The 25,489-nt window shown below is 39.6% G+C and overlaps 1 protein-coding gene across 1 annotated transcript in view; it reads right to left on the minus strand.

The window, feature by feature from the left end:
* Positions 1-25,489, minus strand: part of LOC145978763 (uncharacterized) — a 158,048-nt gene that overhangs the window by 37,803 nt on the left and 94,756 nt on the right. Inside the window, exons 12-14 of the mRNA XM_083111576.1 lie at positions 9,011-9,704; positions 7,880-8,581; positions 5,087-5,151 (exon numbers count right to left, since the gene is read on the minus strand). Coding sequence (XP_082967702.1) covers positions 5,087-5,151; positions 7,880-8,581; positions 9,011-9,704 — 1,461 coding nt within the window. The remainder of the gene's footprint in view (positions 1-5,086; positions 5,152-7,879; positions 8,582-9,010; positions 9,705-25,489) is intronic.

Below are 25,489 nucleotides of genomic sequence, written 5' to 3' on the forward strand. Positions count from 1 at the left end.
CTGTCTGGGAAAATACCCTGTTCAATGGAATTGTTTATTATATGTAGTAATGGTTGACATAGGGAACTATAACATTTCTTAATTAGGAAGTCTGGTATTTCATCAATGCCGGAAGATCGTTTGTTTTTTATACGCCTGAAGATTATCTTTAATTCCTGTTCAGTAATGGGGGAAATGAACAAGGATTTGTCATTCACTGTTATGTGTGTAGAACATTCTTCTGGAGCAGCCATAAACCCATTCCTTCTATTTGGAACTGCATTTACAAAATACTGGTGGTTCGGATCCCACTTTAAACTGTAGGTCTAGTCCCGATTAGCCTTTCTGTGCATAAAGTGGACTTAAAACAACAATTCAATTCAATTCATTCATTCGTAGCCCCCCAATTTCCTCATGATGGTGGATTGCCAGTGGCCCCATACACAGACCGAAATCTCAGGAGAAGTTGTTACACTTCCCCAAGGAGACTTGAATCTGCATGCATCCCATAGCTGGAGTCCAAAGCATGATTGTTGCAGTAAAGAAGGTCAAATTTTCAGAATTACACTGGCCTAAAAATAGGGTCAAATTTTCAGAATACGCCACTACAGATTAATTACATTGACCTAAAAATAGAGTAATAGACTGCAAAGCTGTAACATGTAGCTACTTGCTTCACAATTAGCTTAGTTCAAGTTTGCACAGAAAGGCTATTGGGACTGGACCTACAGTTTAAAGTGGGATCCGAACCAGTATGTGCCTCCACCAGGTATCGAACCTGGGACCCCTGGATTACAAGGCCACAACGCTACCACTACACCATCTGGGAGGCCCCCAGCTTATTTTGAGTCAGATGAGGAGTGGCAAGTGTTACAACTATATACATGGTTCCCTCAGTTTGGTGATTCAACGGGTCCTTCACTGCAGTAAGTTTCATAAATAACTTCCTATCACAAATTTTAAAAGTAAATGTACTTGAACCACTCTAACATTTCCTGCACTATACAATGTTACCATCAACAAGTGTTCAAAGTAATTTTCAGTTGATTATGACATTCAGTTTATGAAGACTTCGACCAAACATTGATCACCGCCACAAAAGCTTAGAGCATACTCATCCCAACAGTTTTACTGATAAACTACCTTTCTAATTTTATAAACTTTATACATTAATTAATTTGTACCCTTGAAATTTAATGTTAATAAATAAATTATGGCATCACGAATAGTAGGGGTGTGCGGGATCCCGAAAAGTCGGGACCGGGATCGGGAAAAAAATTTCCCGTCCCGATCCCGACTTCGGGAAATGACTTCCCGATCTTTCGGGATCCCGAGCAGTCGGGAAATACCGAATGGTCATTGTAAAAAATCGTTAATTCTCGACGTTTTCTGCATTGTAAGTTTCTGCAACTTATCGGAAATTGTTAGTTTTTATTCCAGAAATGCAAAAACAATCACTTAAAGTGAAAATGACGTGTAGTATTCGAGATTTCCAGAGCTTCGGGAAATTTCGAACATTTCCCGTCTCGAAAATTGCGAATTTTTCCCGTCAATGTCGGGACTTAAAAAATTTCCCGTCCCGACCCAGAAAATTCTGTCCCGCACACCCCTAATGAATAGTTATATGATCTGATGATATTGCAGTACCCTCAGGCCACCATTAAATTAATTTGGTAAGTGCTGATTTTTCATGGACATGCTGCATCTTGAACACCGAAAACACAGAGAAATATATTCTATTCTAATCCCAAGTAACCACAACCGTTGGGCCAACGTCAGTTTTTACATGGGAAAGGTTGACTTTACGTTGGTTGGCAAGTTGATGTTGGTCTTTCGTTGGGCCAACGGAGGTGAAAAAAGTGAGTCAAAATCAGTTTTAAAAACAACTTGCTCATGTTAAGACAACTTTCAGGAGTACGCTGTCAATTTTAGATCGTAAAATATATGACATGTAACAGTGTTTCTTTTCGAATATTTCAGTCACAGCACATACTGAAAATATAATATAGTTTTAATGAAATTAGAAGCTATTTTTAACTTACAGTCGCCCAGTGGCGGCTCGCAGTGTTGCCACATGAAGGGAAATTTCCCTATTGCAGGGAAATTCGGACCGAAATTTTAGCCAAAAGAGAAAAGGGTATTTCGATTAAAAATACAACAATTTCAGGGAAATTTTAAGACTCCTGACTCTACATTATTACAGTTTATGTTAAGTTCCAGTTTCATATTCACATTCTTATTTTTATTATTTTTTTCTGTTCCTTCTTATTTCTGCAGACTTGAATATAAGCTTGTATCGATTTATATTTATTTTGGGTTTATTGTACGCCGCTTTTATGTATCTTCGGATAATTGTAACGATGAGGGCTAACGATTTAATGGATTCCTGAACATGTTTCAAACCTGTATGTAAAAATTTGTAATATTCATACGAACATGGACCAACGGAAATTTTACAACTACTGCTGCTGCTGATACTACTACACCACTGCTAATAATAATAATAATAATTATTATTATATTTGTTTAAGTGAAGGGAAAAATTGGTCCAAAAAGGGAAATGTTGCCCTTGAAAAGGGAAATTGTGACCTCAGATTGTGGCAACACTGGCGGCTCGAGGTCTGGGTCTATGGGTGTGCACCTTGACCTCGCGTCCAGAAGTGTTATTCGCACTCAATTATTCCTGCCCGTTTCTGCTAATCGCATTTGCAATCCAAGTTATGACGCACCTTTCCCTGATGATGAGGCGATAGCAGAGTTGTATTTCATGATTTTTTTTTTAAAAAATAAGGTTTATTACAAAATCGAAATAGCCTAGTGATTTTTTTAATCGATCACGAGAGAAGATGTGTTGTTTGGTCTCTTTCGTGACCCGTAGAAAAGCATTTGACGACCTGACAAAATCACTCGCAACGCTATACCGATAAACTGCTATGGTTTGTAAAGGATAATAATATTGCCAGAATTTTGCGTAATTGCCGTGTTTTAATAATGTTTATTATCTTTCTTCAATGTAAATATGTCCAATCAGAAACCCACGTTTAATGCCACATAAACATTTCATCGTACGTACACTTAAGTTAATTACCATTTTTAATGTACTTATTCACTTTAGTCATTGTAATGAGGATGCTCGAAACCCTAATCAAATGCAACTAGTTCTTGCTACCACCTCTACAAAAATTATCTCAAATCAATGACATAATTGTACAATTTACATATTCTCGTATGCACTGATTAAAGAATTGGATTGACTGTTCTGTGACAAAAATACAAGATTAAACTCTGATTATTTGAAAGTTTCGTTGAACTTCCAATTACAAGTCAGAGCGTCTAAATGCACCAATTACTACAACATTGTGAATGTTTTTAATTCAAACCGATGACATTTTATAAAACTATTTTTCCAGCACCTGTATCAACGTATTCCACTTATCGCATCTGGCCTTGCATGGGGCCGGTTCCGAAAGTCGCACGAGTTTAAAGCGTTAAACGAGTTATGGCAACTGGCCGTTCCATAAGTGCTTCCGTGCGTTTCGTGAGGTTCATTATACTGTCCCAAAAGTCGCATTCCGTGCGTCTCGTGCAAGAACGAGATTCACCAAACGCATGGGCCAGGAGGCTGGTTTGTTCAGTGAGAATCGTATGCTGCCTGCAGACACCGCAGGTGCATGATGGCTTCAAACTGCACTAGTTCGGGAATTGTATTATAATTTTAACAGAGTGCGATATGAAGCAACATGCAGAAGATGAGTGTGCCTCAACTGTTCTTACAATGCGATTAAAATGAGTAAAGCCCCTATCACACGGAACTGGATTTCTAGTTGGAATGCTCTAGTTGACGCTGGACTGGCTACCCATTTGCTAGTTTTCGCCTCACACGGTACTTGTTATACCGTACTTGTCGATAGTCTTTCGTTCCCATAATGGCGGCCGCGCGAGATGTAAACAACGTATCACTTCACACTTTTAAAATACGATAACTATCCAACCGAGAGGAATATCGCTTCGTATTAAATGGTTTTAGGTAGAGAAGAACGGCGCTGATAAAATACATACTTTACAACGTTTACTGTACACGTATGGAGGAATATTTTAGCTTTTTCAATTGTAAACATGCCTTTCGTGTTGTATGCACTCGGAAGCCACAGACAAAAAAAGGCTACTTTACAAACTCACAGAATATCTTCACATGGCCAAACTTTGCTCTGATTGGCTGTTCCACAGAATATAGTCGAAGAAGTTAGTAGCAATTAGAACATGTCCTATTCCTCAAAACCAGTCAAGCAGTCAGCCAGGCGGCCATGATTCCTACCCAGAAAGTCAGTTCATCGCCAACTTGGGCATTCCAACTAGAAATCCAGTTCCGTGTGTAGAGGCTTAACACTATCCGCAGTAGAGTTTATTTCTGTCAGAAGGAAATGCCTTCCGCTGGACGCCATGCGGAAAATTTTTATAAACAAAACGCTGCGTCTGCGCTTTCGTCTAGAGCGTCCCATAAGCCTGTAGAATAACTGGTTTCACCAGGTTTACGAAGCCAGTTACTTTCGTTCGATTCGTTCGTTTCGTTATGACTTTCGGAACGCACCCATGGTTGAATAGTACCCTCGTCACTACACGCCACACACTTCTCGCCCTCCCCTCATTCGGATTTCAATGCTTTGCTCAGAACCGCGAGAGGTGAGCGAGATCAAAATTTCCCTTGCTGAGAAAAAAAAAAATCCCTCAATTTACAATGATGCATGGGTTGTTCTCGAGTCTTGACTCCGTCACACGGCAAGGAGTGGAAAGATTGCAACACTACATGACGAAGAGGGAACAGCGCATGTCCGTTGCTACTATGTCACAATTCTTTGTGCGAAGCGAGTCCGAAAGCCCTTCATCCAAGGCATAAGAGCCTTTCTGCTTCCTCTACCCACCCCGTCGAACACTGCGCCATTTCGTTGTGCAGCCAGGCGCAGCTGTGTACACTTTCCAATTTTGTTCATTTGTTGTTTTGAAGAAATGGCTTTCAATGAATAAATATAATAAAAATCAATTACATTGCACATTTTTTTTTGGTGTGCGAGTGCGCGAATAGGCATCAGCCGCTACTGCAGTCACCCACCAGTCCTTTATCAGCCACTATGGATGAAAGACGTGTTGGGAATTCCTTACTGTTTGTCTCTTTAGCTGTAACAGAACAAGAACATTCTTACAGATATTCTTGTGAAGGTGATTAAACAATGTTATGTGCAAAGTAAATTCCATAGAAGGTGAAAACTAAGTAAACTGTAGAAAGTTTTTTGAGCTACCACTTGAAAGTATGGTGCTTTGAAAACAATGATGCCATGTGATTGATTTGGTTTGATTTGGTGTTTTAAGTCCACTTTATGCACAGTAAGGCTAATCGGGACTGGACCTACAGTTTAAAGTGGGATCCGAACCACTATGTGCCTCCACCGGGTATCGAACCCGGGACCCCTTGATTACAAGGCAACGACGCTACCACTGCGCCAATGGGGAGCTCCCCCCCCGCCATGTGATTGAGAAAGTGCTGTGTATATTTTTTATTTTCACAAATAATTTGTACTATTGTTTACATTTGGCCTCACAATAAATTATGTATGTATCAGAACACAAACCTATCTATACTTTAGTTTTTAGTAAGCTGGGCCAACGCAAAACCAGTCCAACGTAAAAACCACACACTTGGCCAGCGTTGGAACCACGGCCAAAATTACCGTTGCCCAACTTTTGGTTACTTGGAATGCTACTGTAATTGGAAAATCGATTACTATATTATTGCACTTGGAAAACTGACGACTGTATTATTTATTTGATTTTAATGATGTTGGTTGGAGAAATACTGTATTCAGAAAAATTTAGCACTGTAACTTATCCAATATTTATATAGCCCCAATCCCACCACTACTCACTCTGTAAGGATCCGCCCTGGATCGTACTTGGTTCGATGGGTCTATAGAGCCTCGGCTTCACACTCAGTATCGCTTCGGGGCTTGAGTCTCCTCGGCTCAAGGTTCGGGTTATTCCGGCTTCTTCAATTCTCGATGGAAGGTCCCTCGTAATTCTAGGTCAAAGGTTCTCAATGTACTTATAGATCTTGACCAAGATTCTATAAGCAATCGACAATCCTTTTTCCCACTAGGTTCTGTCGATATTCAGTTAAGTACCCAACTTCCTTTTCTCTTTTCAGCCTCTGGCCAGAGAACTGAAAATTAATCCGTGACCACAGAATAAGAAAAGGTGTTCCCTGACCAGGGACACAAACGTTGACTACTAACAGTCTATCGACCGATCCCGGATTCTGGTGTATCCTACGACAATCACAATCCTCTCAATTACATCTCCTGACCAGGAGCATAGAACTGAGAGAACATAAGCCTTCTGACCAGAAGAGCTAAGTAATTGTCCTAAGGTAATCCAGAATAATCTAACTCCTAGTAGCGACGTGGAAGTAAGCGCAGAAATACGGGTATGAAAAGAAAAGACGGTAATACGAGTTCCGTATTTATCTGGAATACGAATACAAAAGGCCACGGGCCACCGAGCTTTGTTGCTTATATAGGATTTCTCGGTGTCGTGAAGGATTTACCAACTTTTATCTTGACATCAATTTTACATTACAATAAAATACATATTAATAAAATATCAATGAGGAACATAATTAGCTACATGCAGAAATTACTATTTTTAACCTTTTGTGAATATTAAATATGCAATATAATTTTAATTGTTACACTCAGCACTTAATTTGACTAGGGAGTATTGCTTCTTCCAACTCCCCTCTCTCCCTGCAACGGCCACGCGAAAAGACAACAAAGAAAAGAAAGAAAGTTTACAACGTTAAAATGTTGAGCAATTTTTTTTTTTTTAAATACAGGTTTTGTCTTGCGCGGGCATAACTTTCGTTTACCTTAACATAACTAAATTCTGATTACACAGTCTTGCAGTAAAAGAATCAGGGATTAATATGATATTAGTTAAATTATTGTCCGCCAAGGGACACGACAGATATAGCGTGGGGAAGACAGCCTAATCTTTCGTCTTTTCCCCGGTTTCAATGTTTACATAAAGTTGAGTCTGCCTGGCTTCTACACAATAGCGATTGCTTTCTCGCATTGTTGTCCCCGATAATGAAATTCCAGCTCAGCTTGCTGGCAGAAAGAAACAAACTCTTTGAACTTATATTTAACATCTGGATGTATAGTCTATATACGAGGTGGGTTCCACTTTTCTTGGTAATTAACCATTAACACCCAAAAATTATAAATACCAAACAAAGGAAAATATTAAGTTTATATACACATTTGTAACGTGGACACTGCTACACGTTACAATTGCCCCGCTTCCTACGAGAAAATTTGAACAATTTCACAGAAAAATTGTGAAAATTTTCAAAACTTCACTTAATGTTCATAACAATTCACTGGCAACTCTTGAGGTTCCCCACTAGTCACAAGAAATCTGGCTTTCTCCGAGTATTTCTCTCCGTCGTTCCTGGAACGGGTGAACTTCTTTAAATTCTGGTAGATGACTCGATCTACAGGCTCCTTTTCTAAAGCTTCGCGCTAGGCCACTGGGATCGGATATGGATTCCTAAACACTGGTTCAATATCCTTCAACCATATCTCACAATGAACATCTGTAGCACAGGCAGGTCTTTGTGAAAATACGTGGTGATATTTCATAAGCAAATGGAACAAACTATCCTGTTCACTCTTGGACAAGAATTGACTTTCTTTAACCTTTTCCATAATTTTATCTTCACTGGCACTCCACTTATCCAACACAGCGATGTTTAATCTGGCTTCCTTGCCTAAGCGGAATGGAACTTAAGCAAGATTCTCATTTAAACCTTGGTTAGTGGGAACTACTGGAGCACTCCAATAGTACTGACGAGTCTGCTCAAGCGCTTGTTGTTGTTCAAAGGTCCTCGGGAACTCTGACTCATGTGTCTGAGACCCCGAAGTTGTGAATTGCCCGTTAGGAAAATCATAGGTTCTTCTTCGAGGAGGAGATGCTGAGTTTCTTCTTCTCTCGATGTAACCTCCTTCTGGTGCTCTCGTTTCGGGATCAGATCTGGGCTCTGGTGTATTAGGCCGACTCCTATACCACGTCCTTCCTCTAAATTCCCTAGTTTGACGGTAACCATTATTACCTGTCATTGGTTCCTCGTGGTTACGGACGTCGTTGTTAAAGTTTCTCCCCGCAGGGCCGTGGTTTTCTCGGACGACTTGTCTTACTGCTGTATTTCTCTGCAGTGGTTGCTGGTTTCTAAACCTTCCATTATTACTGTTCCCAGCTTCATTTCTCTTGAACCAACCTGCTCTCCAGCTTTCGGACTCTTCATTCACTTCATATCTTTTCAGAAACGCTGCTAACTCTTCCATTGTCTTCGGTGGGTAAACGAGGCAAAGCTGTCTGACTTTATAAGACATCTGTCTAATTATCATATTCACGACTTCACTTTCTATGAGTACTGGAGAAAGATTCTTAAAACCAGCATAGATTCCCCACGCATACTCTTCCATGGTTTGACCCTGGCCTTTATAGTACTTTCTATTTCTCAAGACGTCCAGTTGTCTTTGTTTTGCTTCCTCTGAAGCAAACGTAGCAGTAAACTTTTTACAAAACCCATTGTAGTCCCTAAACTCTTCGTAATGGGCCTGGAACCAATGCTCGGCTTGTCCGGTAAACAATCTGGATAGTAACTGGAGACGATATTTCTGTGGAACTTGCATAAGCTCAAAGTTAACATTTAGTTCCTTCAAATACTTCTGTGCACTCTGAGTTTCAATGTTCCCACTGAACTTAGGGAGTTGATTTAAGTCAAATTCCGAGGTAATTTTCCATATCGTCCTTCGATCCTTTTATCAAATTCCGAATCTGAAGAAGATGGAGTTGAGTACCTTCCGCGTCTTCGCCTCTTATGACGAATCCTTCCCGGTGGTCTTTCGTCCTCGGAGGAGGAATCACAAGAAGTTCTCTTCCGATTTTTTTTCTCTTTTCGACGTTTTTCTAAACCTACCAGCATCAGTGTTACCAATGGAGGTCACCATTTTACTGTGATTAATTATTTCTTCCAAACCATGAACATTTGGATCTTCCACTGTGGGCCTAACATTATTCTTCCTTGAGATCTTTCTCTTACTCGGAAGTCCGCGTGCACCCTCACACCCGACGTAATCTGACGTCTCTTCAGCTGACTGATGGTTATCAAAGCCATAAGGTGACCTAACAGCGGTTTCTCGTTGAGATGGATCTACGTTAAGTCCTTGAAGTCTGTCTCTCAGGGAGCTTATGTTTTGTTCCACGTTTAATTTCAGCTGACGTAACTCGGTGGCCACACAAGTGTTATTCTTTGCAATGTTATCCACTTCTTCACGAACGCTGGTTATATTGTGGGTTACTTCTTCACGGAAGCTGGAAATACTAGTATTTATCTCTTCACAGAAAGAGGAAACCTTACTCTCTCCTTGACGTAGTTCTTCACCAAAATTCTCTGACCTCTCAAAGCACTCAGCAACTTTATAACGTACTTCCTCATTTTTCCCTAGATAAGCAGTCATCTGTTCCTTAATCTCGGTTACACTCACTCCCAGAGTGTTCATGGAACGAGTAATTCCTTCTATTTCACGCTCTCGCTCAACTGTAAGCGTTGTGTGGAGTACCTCCCACTTCTCATTATTTTGGGACTGTTCCTTGCTTAGAGTTTCATGCAGCTGTTTCCACCGTTCTTCATTTTCAGATCTATCAACTTGTCGTTTTCTTTCTTCTTCTGCTTTCTCTTCTTGTCGCTTTCTTTCTTCTTCTGCTTTCTCTTCTTGTCGCTTTCTTTCTTCTTCGACTTTCTCCTCTTGTCGCTTTCTTTCTTCTTCTGCTTTCTCTTCTCGTCGTTTTCCTTCTTCTTCGGCTTTCTCTTCTTGTCGCTTTCTTTCTTCTTCTGCTTTCTCTTCTTGTCGCTTTCTTTCTTCTTCGACTTTCTCCTCTTGTCGCTTTCTTTCTTCTTCTGCTTTCTCTTCTTGTCGCTCTCTTTCTTCTCGTCGTTTTATTTCTTCTTCGGCTTTCTCTTCTTGTCGCTTTCTTTCTTCTTCTGCTTTCTCTTCTTGTCGCTTTCTTTCTTCTTCTGCTTTCTCTTCTCTTAATATACTCCAGAACTGTTGCCACCTGTTCTCTTCAGCGATTTTTTTAGCTTTCTCTTCCGCCTTCCGGGCTTTCACCTCTGCAGCCTTTTCTATTTGACGTTTCCTTTCTTCTTCTACTCTCTCTTCACGTCGCTTTCTTTCTTCTTCTGCTTTCTCTTCACGTCGCTTTCTTTCTTCTGCGGCATTTTCTTTCTTTCTTTTCTTTTCTTCCATTTCGGACCAAACTGTCAACCACGGAGGAAGTTCAATAGCAGGTTCCTTATTCTCATCGTCATCGCCCTGGCAACCTTTACACCGGACGGCATCTAAATCTTGTCCTTCCACGGATTAAGCCTCAAATTCACAAACGAAATGCTTCCACTGGCTGCAGGAAATGCACCTAAATGCCCCCTTATCTTCATCTTGATCGGAGCAACAATCAAAGTGCAAAATTCCGTGTTCCTCTACAATCGTCGGCAATGAATTGCGTTTAGACTTTCTTGTTGCCATCTCGATGTTTCGTAATTTCAGAAGAACCACCGGATATATACTTCGAGCCCCAAACGTTGCAGCGCCACTTGTAAGGATCCACCCTGGATCGTACTTGGTTCGATGGGTCTATAGAGCCTCGGCTTCACACTCAGTATCGCTTCGGGGCTTGAGTCTCCTCGGCTCAAGGTTCGGGTTATTCCGGCTTCTTCAATTCTCGATGGAAGGTCCCTCGTAATTCTAGGTCAAAGGTTCTCAATGTACTTATAGATCTTGACCAAGATTCTATAAGCAATCGACAATCCTTTTTCCCACTAGGTTCTGTCGATATTCAGTTAAGTACCCAACTTCCTTTTCTCTTTTCAGCCTCTGGCCAGAGAACTGAAAATTAATCCGTGACCACAGAATAAGAAAAGGTGTTCCCTGACCAGGGACACAAACGTTGACTACTAACAGTCTATCGACCGATCCCGGATTCTGGTGTATCCTACGACAATCACAATCCTCTCAATTACATCTCCTGACCAGGAGCATAGAACTGAGAGAACATAAGCCTTCTGACCAGAAGAGCTAAGTAATTGTCCTAAGGTAATCCAGAATAATCTAACTCCTAGTAGCGACGTGGAAGTAAGCGCAGAAATACGGGTATGAAAAGAAAAGACGGTAATACGAGTTCCGTATTTATCTGGAATACGAATACAAAAGGCCACGGGCCACCGAGCTTTGTTGCTTATATAGGATTTCTCGGTGTCGTGAAGGATTTACCAACTTTTATCTTGACATCAATTTTACATTACAATAAAATACATATTAATAAAATATCAATGAGGAACATAATTAGCTACATGCAGAAATTACTATTTTTAACCTTTTGTGAATATTAAATATGCAATATAATTTTAATTGTTACACTCAGCACTTAATTTGACTAGGGAGTATTGCTTCTTCCAACTCCCCTCTCTCCCTGCAACGGCCACGCGAAAAGACAACAAAGAAAAGAAAGAAAGTTTACAACGTTAAAATGTTGAGCAATTTTTTTTTTTTTAAATACAGGTTTTGTCTTGCGCGGGCATAACTTTCGTTTACCTTAACATAACTAAATTCTGATTACACAGTCTTGCAGTAAAAGAATCAGGGATTAATATGATATTAGTTAAATTATTGTCCGCCAAGGGACACGACAGATATAGCGTGGGGAAGACAGCCTAATCTTTCGTCTTTTCCCCGGTTTCAATGTTTACATAAAGTTGAGTCTGCCTGGCTTCTACACAATAGCGATTGCTTTCTCGCATTGTTGTCCCCGATAATGAAATTCCAGCTCAGCTTGCTGGCAGCAAGAAACAAACTCTTTGACCTTATATTTAACATCTGGATGTATAGTCTATATACGAGGTGAGTTCCACTTTTCTTGGTAATTAACCATTAACACCCAAAAATTATAAATACCAAACAAAGGAAAATATTAAGTTTATATACACATTTGTAACGTGGACACTGCTACACGTTACAACTCACTCACTGACATACTGTAAATGTTCTCCATGAAGGAAGCTCCGGAGCCAAAAAAATGCCCGATTACAACCCCCCCCCCTCATGAAATCGTCCCATAAAGCTGAGAAAATTAAAAAATTGCTCATTTGACCCTTTTTTAAGGATGAAAATGTCCTTTTTCATGTCCTTAGTAACCCGTTGCCACGGTCGTTTTTTGAGGCACACATTGTTTCCTTCAAATCTTAATTGTCTAGCTCAGGGATTTCCAACTGGCGGCCCCCGTTGCCTTTTTCTGCGGCCCGCGAAGCCAGCGCAAAATACATTAATTTTATTTATTTTTATTAAAATACGTTCTTTTTTACTGAAGGAACGGATGCTCTGTAAAGAAAGACAATGTCACAGGTAGAATTGATTTGGCAGTCAATAATGATCATCAGAAGAATCTAAAGTGACCTAACTTTCTCTTCACACCATGCATTCCACCCCTTCGCTATGTGGAATGAACTCGCCCGCTTCCGCGAAGGCTTCACTCTTTGTGTTCAGAAACAAACTGCAGAGCGGCGCTATACAGATCTGTTTTACTACGCACGAAGTACGAAGAGATTTCCAGTGTTCCAACTCGGATTGTGCTGTGACTGATTGTTAAAGTTTGTTCAAATATCGAAATGAGCAATATCTCCTAAAAACGTAAGATTGAAAATTAAAATAGCTTCTCTCCAACTTGAATTGCGTGATTTGCAAGGCGATGTGTTCCTTCAAACTTGGTAAGAAAAGGGGCCAGAGTTTTTCAAATACCTTTCAAAAGAACGCTTTCCAAACCTTCGTAGTTTTTGGCAAAGAATGACATCGATGTTCGGCAGCACATACACGTGTGAAAGTGTTTTTTCTTCAATAAAGTTCATCAAGAACCGCTACAGAAGCAGACTGGCAGATTCTGCACTGCTTCACCTGAGACTTTCAAGTACAGAAATTCAAATACAACTTTAATAAAAGAAGTAGATGGGGCTCAATTTTCACATTGAACACTTACTATGAAGGATTCTTATTTATATGGTGTGTTTTTAATTTCTTTCAATTCATCAATAAGTATTGAGTTTTTGTGAAATAAATTGTAATTATACAATTTTGATTTGTAATTCCATTGTTTTATTGCCTCATTTTAGAAATTTAGGTCATGCGAAAGTACTACATTTTCAGTTCAGTACTTTCAATTTTTGTAATTTTTAATCCCCACCCCAAAAAAAAGAAATGCGGCCCGCCTATCAACTGCTGGATATAATTTTGGCCCTCGGACCTTTTGAAGTTGGAAACCACTGGTCTAGCTATAGAGAGACCACAAGGAAAAAAAACCTTGGACGAAAAGTCCCCCAGCAGCTTTTCCTTCTTCCGTTCAGTTCGGGCCATAAGGAAGCATCGTTCAATCTCCCCCTCCCCTCCTCGCGGGAGTGCGGTGTACAGGAATCGCGGGTCTGCGCAGGTTTCTTTGCTTGTGGTTCCACTATACATTATATTTCTCACAGATCAACAACAGATGAATCAACTCCTGGTTAGAAAAGGTGCCTCAAACTAGACTGACATCTACACAGTGGCGTACCACAGTGCTCTGGGCCCCCCTGCAACTAAAATATTGGGGTCCCTTGGTAAAAAAGAAAAATCGAAAATACTACAACGTATATGTATCATCGAAGACGTCAGAGGGTAACAGACGTACGTACAATAGTTAGCTACCCACCTTTAAAGTGTTTAACAATTAACAGAAAATTGAATTACCTTGTCACACTACAGCTAAAAATCGAAAATAATCTGTAACACTTAACAGGTGTGGGCTATGTTGGAAATATGTCTGTTCTTATTTGAATATGAAAAGGCTTGGATCCCCCTTTGAAAATATTTGGTGGGAAGTTACATTTTAAATACCACCATAATATTAGTGGTAAAAGTTCATGAATTACTAAGTCTTCTTGTTTGTGTGGCAATAAAAAACAGACTGTCCGAGCAACTGAATCTTCCTACTGGATTCATAACTGCAGACAATTTATACTCTAAAAGATTCAGACACACGGTATATCTATAAAGGTGTGAGATGAGGGATTATTTTCCTATTTTAGGCGATCTGCAAGCAAGTACATTAAGGTTAAGTTGCCTGGGCCCCTTTGATCGAGCCAGTACGCCCCTGCTTATTATCACAGACATTGTCTTATGATATGTTCCTGGGAACCTACTCGACCATCTTCCACATGAAAAAAAATACATAAAACAGTCGTGAAGTTATTTGTGGTGTCCTCTGACTCGTAAAACTCTGTTGATACACAGATCGGGCGTTTCTATTTAGTGCTCACCTCAGTGAATTTCGAGTTCAGATTTTGTCACTGTTGACCTACATTTTGTCTATTTCGTATTTTTTAAAAATAACAGACACTGTGTGTTGAATTTCTGAAATTATATAAAATTTCAGGAGCTCAGAGAAAACATTGCGGGGCCCCTACACCTCGGGGCCTTCCCGCATTGCGGGAGTGTCACTGCATCTACATAAGGAGTTTCAGTCCAGATAAAATTACGTATATATTGGTAAACTCAATGCGAAAATATTTACATCGCGGTTGGTTTAATTAAATGTTTAAAGCAGTGGCGGCGATTGGGACCCAAAATTGGGGCGCAAGGTGCCAAAACTAGGGGGGCAAAAACAGTATATTTCCCTTTGTAGGTAAGATTTAGCATAGTGCAGGGGCAAAAGTGGCGAAGATTTGGGGGGGGGGGCGACTGCCCCCTCGCCCCCTAACTAATCGCCGCCACTGGTTTATAGGTATAATAGCAAACAAGCGTCAGAAGTTATTACAGAGGCAAGGTAGGAATTTGAGGGAAATGACTGAAAACGATTATTTTCCAATTACGTTTAAAAATGTGAAAATGACAAAAGACGTAAATATTGCATTTCCAATTTAGTGTCGCTATTGAATTCGTTTATGCAAAACATCCTACCAATTATCTTGAAACGGTTATTATTTACTCAGTTTATTATTAAGAAATTAGACAATACTATTTTGAATATTTTTACCTTAGAGCCCATGCACACATAAAGTTACTTTCCAAACTTTCCAAATTAGCGAACTTATGAGGGCTATTCATCGGATATTTACATTTTCGTTCGTGTTCGGCGCAGGCGGGGGCGCTACTTCCGGTTTTGAAAAAATAACATGGATTTCAAAGGTGTAAGGGTAATGTCTCACAGAAAAGGCGACAAACAATCCTTGCATGAGTGTTGGTTTCAACACAAGGTTGGGAACAAATATTTTTTCTCGAGTATCTATGCATAGTTTTCAGACAGATCCGATACGGAAAAATCAGTGGATTCAGGTGGTAAAGCGAAAAGACTGGACTGGACACAAACACGAGGCAATAGTCGACACTACATCACTGGAGTAAATGAAATGGAAATATTTTACGTGTTTCGAAAATTATAATTGTCTAACGCACATGTGTTGACTATATTTAAAAATTGGAGCTCTTTGTAATCATTCAGGATTGAAAAAAATACAATTTTAAGTTAATTTAATGTAATCAATGTAAACTTTATTAATAAAATTTTTATTAACTTCTAAAGTCTTTTCTTGAACGACACTTACGAAAGTAAATAATAAAATACAAATTTTTGTTAATTTGCTATTCATTTTTGTGTTTTTTTGTTACTTTTAATTATTATTACTATTATTATTTGCTTTTTCATTGTTGACAATTTCAGTGTAAAATGGCCTCCTGTGCTGTATCTGGAATTTTCTCAATAAAGAAATAAATAAACAATAACTGTGCATTTCAATATTGTAACTGTTGTGCTGGATATGCACTCGGCTTGTAGATCGAATAGCATTAATAGATAAATAATAATAAATCTCGAATAAAATTTGTTTATTTAATTAGTTTAGTCATTATAAATTGTATAATAACATTTATAACAGCTGTAATTGTTATTATTATTATTTCTACTATTCTACTTTTATTACTGGCCTCTACCCCCTACAAAAATTTCTGACGACGCTCTCTCTAAGCCATATGATAAATTTAAAGGGGCTCTGTTTGAGTACACAATGTCGAAAATTATACGTTTTACTGTTGTAAAATTGAAGTATTTCAATGCTCATAATCTATGTAAACTTATTTAAACCTGCAGAAGTCTTAACACGAAACTGTTGGTAGAAGATCAACATTGTCTTGGAAAAAGACTTATTTTTCCGTAAATCCGATCTTTTATAAGAAATTAAGCTCGGTGACGATCTGTATTCCACTTGTTTACACTGGAAAATTGCCCAAACTGGAAGTTCATTCCCCGCCATCTATAATCGAATTGCCCGATCGATTATTTTTTGTTTACTCAGGAATATTCCCCATACACTTGTTCTCCTTCATCCAATACAACATGCAGACATTTTACCCCATCTATAATATGATTTCGCCCACAACATGGCCGAAGGTCACGCATGCGAGCGTACAAGACGTGGTTACGCGAGTCTGTTAGATAAACAGGGAAAGCAGCAGAAGGGCATTGTTGATTATCACATTCAGACTTCAAATATTTATGTATGCAAAGTATGTATTGCCAACCCCCGTGGCGCAGTGGTTAGCACATTGCGCTATGACGCCAGTGGTTCCGGGTTCAATCCCAGCCTGGGCACGGATGTTTGTGAGTGTCCATTTACCAATTTCATAATATCATCACTCATCCCCATCTTCGCAAATTAGTCAAAAGTGGCACAAAAAGTGAAGTAAAATAAATTAAACAAACAAAAAGCAAATTATGTATTTTTGTATCTGTTACTAAGAAATGATGCGAAACTAAAATGACAAATTTCAGAAACTTTGGGGGGCCGGTTTAATCAATGCCAGTCCCAGGCCGCGACGCGGCGGTTGAGAAACTGCTACACCCTGTGAAGGTTTATCGGTGATGCACGGCGACAACAGATGTGTAGGCGACCTAAACAGTGAACACACATATACATTCATGCTTACAGCACATGCTGTGGTAGCCTCCCAAATATATTATAGATCCGGCCAAGGCCGCGAGTTTACATACATGTTAAGTTAATTCTTGTCGCACATTCCTTGCAGTTGCACCCCAGGAAAGAAATCAAGTAGGTGATCATAAACAAATATGTTTTCGTTTCATGACTCGAACCCAGTTATACATAAATACGCTCCTAGTTTACCTTGACTTTGAATTCTGAACAGGGAACGAGCTGCGTGGATAATGTCTTCATAAGCTTCATAATCCACGGTATAAATAAGTCGTCAGACGGTATGGAAGCACAGATTTATGTATATGCACTTACACGTCGGAGCTTGGATCTTTCGACGGAAAATGAAGTAAGCACAGCCTGCACTCTGGCTAATAATAATGCCAATAACAATAAAATAACCGCACTGTCACGTGTTACCTTGTGTTTTGTTGGTACTGACACACAACACAACCACAGACAGTTGTGGCACACCGTTAGCTCAGTCTGGAACGCCTCTTTTTAAACGCGTTGCATAAACAACACACCACTGACCTCACTGCACATCCAAACAGCTGGGAGGAAAAGCAACTGCGCAGCTACACGGAGTTGAAGGAGGCATCGTTCCACAACGGAAGACAGCTGACCTTGAGTACTGGTAAATAGAGGAGTTGGGACTTGAGAGTGTGGTTCCGAAGACACGAAGAACACAATTTCCATACTCTCTCATGCTGCTCGTTTTTCACAGGAAATAGCAAAAATTCTTTGGCGAGTTGAAATTTCAAGCGGTAGTACTTGTGCAAGTACGAGACAGGCAAACTCGGAGATAAAAATGTAAATACATATGTATTTTGACCACTGGCGTACGCAGGATTTTTTAAAAGGGGAGGGGGAGGTCGAGTGAACTTGTAAAATTGGATAGTGCATAGCTGCGTTCAGTGGCGCAGGAACATTTTTAATTTGGTTTTTGGTACATAATTCAACCTTCATATACTTATACACACACACGGCCTTCCCGATGGCGCAGTGGTAGGGTCGTTGCCTTGCAGCGGGGTCCCGGATTCGATACCTGGTGGAGGCACAAGTGGTTCGGATCCCACTTTAAACTGTAAGTCCAGTCTCGATTAGCCTTACTGTGCATAAAGTAGACTTAAAACACCAACTCAATTAATCAATCAACACACACACACATAATGTGGAGGCAGTGTTGGCGATTTGGTTCCAAAACTAGCCGTGGTTAGCACATCGCGCTGCGACGCCAGGGGTCTCGGGTTCGAATGCCAGCCTGGGCATGGATGTTGGTGAGTGTCTATTAATCAATTTCATCATATCATCACTCATCCCCATCTTCGCAAATTAGCCAAAAGTAGCACAAAACGATTATGGGATATATAGTGTAATACACGAACTCGTAAGTCGGTTTCTGTATTTTATTTCTTAAAATATTTTTTTATATATTGTGCTTGTTGCTAATTTAAAAGCTAACAGCAACAATTATGGCGACCTTTAGCCAGGATTCGTGAAAATATATAGTGTGGAAGTTATCTTCTGAATATTGGAAATAAGACATGGATCGGAAGCAACATTCTTACAATCTAAGAACGGAAGTTTTCTTAAGATCCGATGTCGTCGATAGTTTCCGGGAAAATGAAACTAGATATTATTTGTTGCAGTAACATTGAAGCAGATTGCCGTCTTGTGAAGTGCAATGGCTTCAATAAATGGGAACATTTGGAGTGTAGAGTTTTGACTGTAATGCACTGGTAATATTTAGTTATACTAATGAAAACTACTTTTGTAAATCTTGTAAACCAGACTTTGGTCCATTTTTGTTAAAATCGTATACAAGCACAGTGAATCCAGACTTGGACAAGATTATTGCTGCATTTCAAGTTACTGTTACTGTTACCGAAAGTTTACAGCAAAATAACGAAAATAGGAAATGTGCAAAAGCAGTTGCAAAAGGTATTTGCAATAAAATAATGAAATGTTGCTCAGCTGCGGTATACTCTTGTCCCCATAAGACATTGCATAGAGCAGACAAGATAAAAGAATGGACGAGCGATTTGAAGAACGTTGTAGGAGAATTAACTGCTGTTATTATGAATTAAAATAATTAAAAGAAAAGTATCGACTAGACATTGGCTCGAAAGAAATTATGGTAATCAATGCAGACTGAACAAGCTTCTTAATGAACTCAGGTTTGCCATACATGAGATTCGCAGGACTCATTCATAAAGAAAATATTTTGTTCAACTAAATATGTCAAACATGTAATAATAAGGATTTTCATTATGGCCTAATCACATTTGTCGCGTACAAATCTGATCCTTTGGATAAATTCCTAAATATTATTGAACATCACGAATGCACATCATCTTTGTTACTTTTTCTTTTATCGAAAAGCGAACAAAAATAGTCAACACTCGGAAACCACGGACAAGGAACTTTATTTTGCCAAACTCATAGTTTATCTTCACATGGCTAAACTTTCGCTCTGATCGACTGTTCCACAGAATCTAGCAGAGAAAGCCAGTTGCAATTAGAACATGGCCTAGTCGTCAAAACCAGTCGAGTAGCTAGCCCGGCAATCATGATTTCCAGCCAGATAGCCTGTGTAAGTTATCACCGTGTAAGTTATGTAATGCAGCAGAAACAATTATTTCTTGCCTGAACAGTTCAACGACAAGAAACCAATTACTTGCGATAGCAACTCATCCAACAACACTGCTCGTCGTACACGGTTTTGTGATTTCACTTTCTCCTTCACCTTGAAACTAACGGTATTGCATAACCTCAAGAAGAACAAAGAACCCAGATAATTATATAACTTTCAAGTGATCCGGCAATACGAGAAAAATACATCACTATTTTAGATTGTGTTAGTTAACAGCAATATCTCTTGTTGTAATATTGATTTACGATAAAGATAACAGGCATTTGTCATTTTAGAAGTGCGGCTTGTGAATTTGTTATCAGTATCATTAATTTTATCTTAGTTTGACCTTCTCTTAAGTTTGTGTTGAAGTTTATCTTAAAAACACTTGTGATTAGGAACTCTTCATTCAGGACCAAAATCCAGAAGTTAGTAATGTTTAAAGATTGCTTACAGTCGGCCGGGGAGTGATGCTGGTCACAATACCTCCACAAATGACCGAAATTGTGATATGTGGGGTCCCTATCTATACATTACCCCATAAGACCACGCCCCTGCATATAATATTAAGAAGAACATTATTTCATGATAGGAAGTACCGCAAAATGCCAAAACTGGGGAGAGCAAATACAGTATATTTCCTTTTGTAGATAAGGTTTAGCATAGTGCGAGAGCAAAAGTGGCTAAAAGTGAGGGGGGCAACCGCCACTGAATAAAAGTATATGAATCAAAACTATACTTTGGCAGAGCTCTAGGTTGTTGAAGATGTACGATAGTTCCAGTATCTACAACTGACACAAAAACAATGGACAACAATAGCAATAATTAGGGTGACCAGATATTTGTTGACCAACAAGAATATAGTCTATAGGTTGAAGATGCGCATGCACAAAACATAAAAAGAAAACGAAAATAAGGGTGGCTATTTGTTATTGCTTCTATTATAGCCCCTATAAAATAGGCCTACACTCTACAGATTCAACTTACTTATGGGTCTAATGCATAGGCGCCGACTCCATGGGGCTTGGGGGGCTCGAGCCCCCCCAAATGTTAACGATGTGGGGGCAGAGCCCCAAATAATTTTGCTTTAGAGGATCTAATGTATTATTTTGCTTCTCTTGTAAAGTTTACTCTGAATTGTGCCACATGAACTTAACTGTAAATACAGATTTGAAATGTTCTAGACTATCAATTTGGGGTGCTGAGACCGCTAAACCATCAACTTTTGGGGGGCTATGACCAGAGACAGCAAAACACATGACTTATTACTATATACCAAGTATGTAATAATGAGTATTGTTAAAATTTTTACTAAAAAGAGTTTCAAAAGACGATGTGCATGAACTAGGGTAGTGAATGGGACTTTTGGGCTACAAATGGCTCTAACATGACATTCAGAACGAGATCATTGATATATTGGGGAGATCTGTTTTGTGCTCCGTGGTAGCAGATATTAAAAGTCGGGAATATTCTGCTATTATGGTTGACGAAACTTGTGACATATCCATCCGTGAACAATTAATATTCTGCATTAGAACTGTGAATAAAAATTTTGATATTTTTGAGGAATTCATGGGCTTTTATGAGATTCCGAACACTGAGGCCAAAACTTAAAAAAGGGAGAGAGTGAGTCATTTATTAATTTATTTCAGTGATCAGAGGCCCCCCCCCAATAATTTTGACAAGTCGGCGCCCCTGCTAATGTAATTACCTAATTACAAATACTTACTCATTAATGGCACCATCAATGGCACCATCGTTCATACGTACTTCTGGGATGATTCTACTTTCTTGAGTATGTATAAATCGTACTTTATTGCCAGTCCAAACTCTTCACAGGAGTAGTTATGTACCCCCGTTGAAGTCGATAAATCAATTGATTGGAAAAGATCGATCAAAGATCAATTGATGATGTAGGTGTGTGGGCAAGCAAGTGTGGGTGTTTTGAGGGTTTTGATTGGTTGTTGGGAAAAAGTGGGCGGGGCTTAATGATATGGGTTTCCTGTTACTGAGGAGCTTGATAAATGTTTCCGGGGGGTGTTTTCGTGGGCTTTGATAAGTTTGGCGGGTTTCCTGTTGTTAATGAGTGATTGATAAGTGTTTCCGGTCTGGGGGGCGTTTTCGGTGGCTTTGATAAGTTTGAGATTGCGGGAAGTGTTTGCTGTTGTTAATGAGTACTTGATAAGGGTTTCCGGTGTTGATGAGATGGGTGGCTATTTTTTGGGGGGCGTTTCCCGTTTGAGACCGTTGATGAGTCTGATATTCCTGGAAAAGTGTGTAACGTTTTTCTGTCTGAATAGAACATGCCCGAACATGTTTTGGGCGTAGGTTTGTATGAATTTGCAATTTCTGGGTGGTGTAACGGTTCTGTGTGAACATGCCCGAACATGTTTTGGGCGTAGCCTTGTAGTTTGAAGTTTGTTTAACGGAAATGGTGACGTAGGAGGGAAAAGGGTATAAATAGAAAGGATGGAGGATCTTAGTATCATGTGAGGATGGATGTAAGTGGTACACGTTTGTCTGATAATGGTGTGAATTTCTACGAGATCAGCTACGAAGAGTTCTGGGAACTTGTTCGGTCTTGCGGCGATCTGGACAGCGATCGAACGGCCCTGGATCGGTTGCTGAGTTATTTCCCGTTTATGTATGTAGCGATGCCTGAATCTCCCTGGTGTGGATGTCACGTGGTCAACGGCTCAGGAAAAAGACTTCACCGTCGCTGCGAGACTTTGAAGGAGATAGAAGAGAGGAAAAGAAGAGGTGACGAGAGAACAGGATTTCCGAGTCACGGGTGTATCTGCGAACTACGTCGCAGGAAGGAAGAGTTGGGCGAAGCTTTGAAGAAGAGAGTGAAAGAGTGGCTTTCTTTGTTGGCAGACAGAAATTCCGTGTGGTGTTCTGGCTGTGATCGTCCATTGTTACTTAACTTAGAAGGTCATCCTTGTTTCCCTGTGGTTCCTCCCGAAGGTTTCGATTTTCGCAGACGGCTGTTCCCCGACGATCCTGAGGATATTCTGGCTGAACCTTTATCGCCGATACCGAGGACCCCGTCAGCTACAGTATCTGATTTTGAGAATATTCTGGCTGAACCTTCATACCCGATACCTACAGTATCAGACGAGTTTTTTTTGTTCGACATATGAGAGTGTATACTTACCATACTCGTCTGATAGCAGGCGGTCCTTTTACCACCGATTATATGTCGGTGAATGCGAGATACAAGACTTACAGAAAGTGGCCAATAGGATTACGTCAGACTGCTGAAGAATTAGTCACTGCAGGTTTTTATTATTCAGGATTCGGTGATAGGGTAATATGTTTCCATTGTGGGTACGGAGTGTGTGATTGGACATCCGAAGATTGCCCGATTCTAGAACATTACCGGGCAATACCAACCTGTAGTTACATACAGAGTGTTGCAGCGTTACACAGTGATTCGAAAAGTTGCAAATATCGCGACAGTGTGGAAACTACTGAAAAAACATCCGATAATCAGAGTGTGGATTCTGTGCTACTCTGTAAAATATGTTTTGAAAACGCTTGCAGTGTGGTAATTCTTCCGTGTCGACATTTTGTAGCCTGTGGTCTCTGTGCCTCTCAATTGGACAAGTGTGCGGTATGTCGGGGCAGTATTGATGATACATTGACAGTGTTCACCTGTTGAACAAAATGGATGCCTGTTTTTTGGACATTCAAGGTTTTCGAGGAGTCGAAGGAGAATTTGTGTGTAAAGAAGTAGGAATTTTAAAATTTCCTTTCGACAGTGCATTTGACTGTTTAGTGAAACCTCCATATGGTTTACACTTGTTGAGTGAAAAGTATCGCCGAGTGAATTACTGGCTTCGTACCAACAAACATGGTCTCGATTGGAATGATGGATGGCTACCGTACGAGAAATTAGAAGATCTTCTGTATTTAGTGCTTATGAATCAGCAAGTTTATGTTAAAGGTACGAAGAAAATGGAATGGGTGAAAACATTAGTGGGGAAAAAAGGTGAGGGTAAGATGACTGTATGCAATATCGAAGAACTTGAATGTCCAAAGTTAAGCAGTGTCAAAAACAGTTCAGAAAGTTTAAAATGTAAAAAACATGGTAAAGGTGAAAAAACCTGTGCAGTTGAAAATGTCTGGAAAATGTACACTTTTTATTGTAATAAATAAAAGAAATGTTCAAAATATACAAATGTTTTATTTATAATTGATAGTATGGATATAGAATAACACAAATGTTTTATTTACAATTGATGATATAGAAAGTTTACAATACCTGAAGGGTTATATTACAATACATAAAATAACAAAGACTGAATTACAATACATAAAAATAACAATGGTTCATTTACAATATGGAATAGATTTACAATGGATACTTTACAGCATCAGATACATAACGTAAGTTATTTACAATATCAATGTGTGTCCAAGATTGTTCTGAAGATATATTTCAATCATCAGTTCGTTGTACCAAAGTACATAAAAATAGTTCAATACATCGGGTACTTCTTTTTTTTCTGAAACCATATTCTTTTTTATACAATATACAAAAGCCTCCATTTCGGGTTGTAATTTATGATAACGTTCGTTCATTAATTTTTGCAGAGGTCTGAAAAGATTACACATAAATAAATGTAGTTCAGAGGCTGTGAAAATGAAAGCATCCGGTGAATGATGTTGATACATCGAGATGCAACGTTTCCCGAAAAAATTTACACCACTAACGGTGATATTTCCAGTAACCAAATAATTGAATCGTCGACCAGTGTCGACGTAATTCAGTAAGTCAGATTTTAAAGCACACAGTTCTCTAATCTGTTTAGAATCGATGCGTACGGGTGATCTCCCCTGTTGCGAAAACTCCCACACCAAATTGAAAGGGGATTCCTTTTCGAATCCTATGGCTACGTACTTGTTTTTTTCCTTGTTCAGAAAATATGTGTTTGCAAGATAGAGATCTAAACATGCATCTACGTCATGTAGTTTAGGACACTCGATTTTGTCTGTGGAAAAACCAATTTCCCTACGTCTCTTTATGAAATCACAGTCCGTAGTCACATCCATTCCCTCGTCAGCCGTCTCGTTCTTGATAGTAACGGTTTCTAATTTAATAGGTTGCACACGTTTGCGAGGTTTACGTTTGGAAACATCATCCTTATGGGTCATACGTGTTACAAGTTTGTCGTGTTTCTCCATTATAGAAGCCGCAGTAGGTTCCATGGTGTGTTCACTAGAACTGTCTCGATGGCACTGAGAGAAAGATACGGCAGCACATATTTTAATTAGATTTCTTCATGACGCGAGCCTGGATCGTGTGGATAGAACAACACGTTCGTTCCCCTCTGGAACACTTGGAATGTGGTAAACATTTGAAGATCTGACGAAAACGGTGTAGGATATATCCATCTTTACTGATACCTGGTGGAAATGTGTGGATGAAATCCTTGGTTGTAACGTGACGTGCTTTGTAATAAGCATACACGCAACAGTAATGACCGCATGTTGTGGCCAATACCCCCTGTAAGGGAATGTTGTTGTAAGTCCAGACCGAGGAATGGCTATTCAGGAAAGTTACGAATTCTTGATAGAAAGGATGAAATCCGTATGAATCGAAATACTCGGCCACATTGTTTTTGTCGAAATAGAAGGCCACCCAGTGTGTACCCCGGGAGTCGGACTTGTCAGTGTTTGCAATGACCAAGGCCGGCTTAGGAAACGTCCGAGGTAAAAGATCTCTCGGGTAAACACCGTAAAAAATGTTTCTGGTG

This window comes from Lepisma saccharinum, chromosome 25, assembly GCF_977018435.1.
Source record: "Lepisma saccharinum chromosome 25, izLepSacc3.1, whole genome shotgun sequence".
NCBI lineage: Eukaryota > Metazoa > Arthropoda > Insecta > Zygentoma > Lepismatidae > Lepisma > Lepisma saccharinum.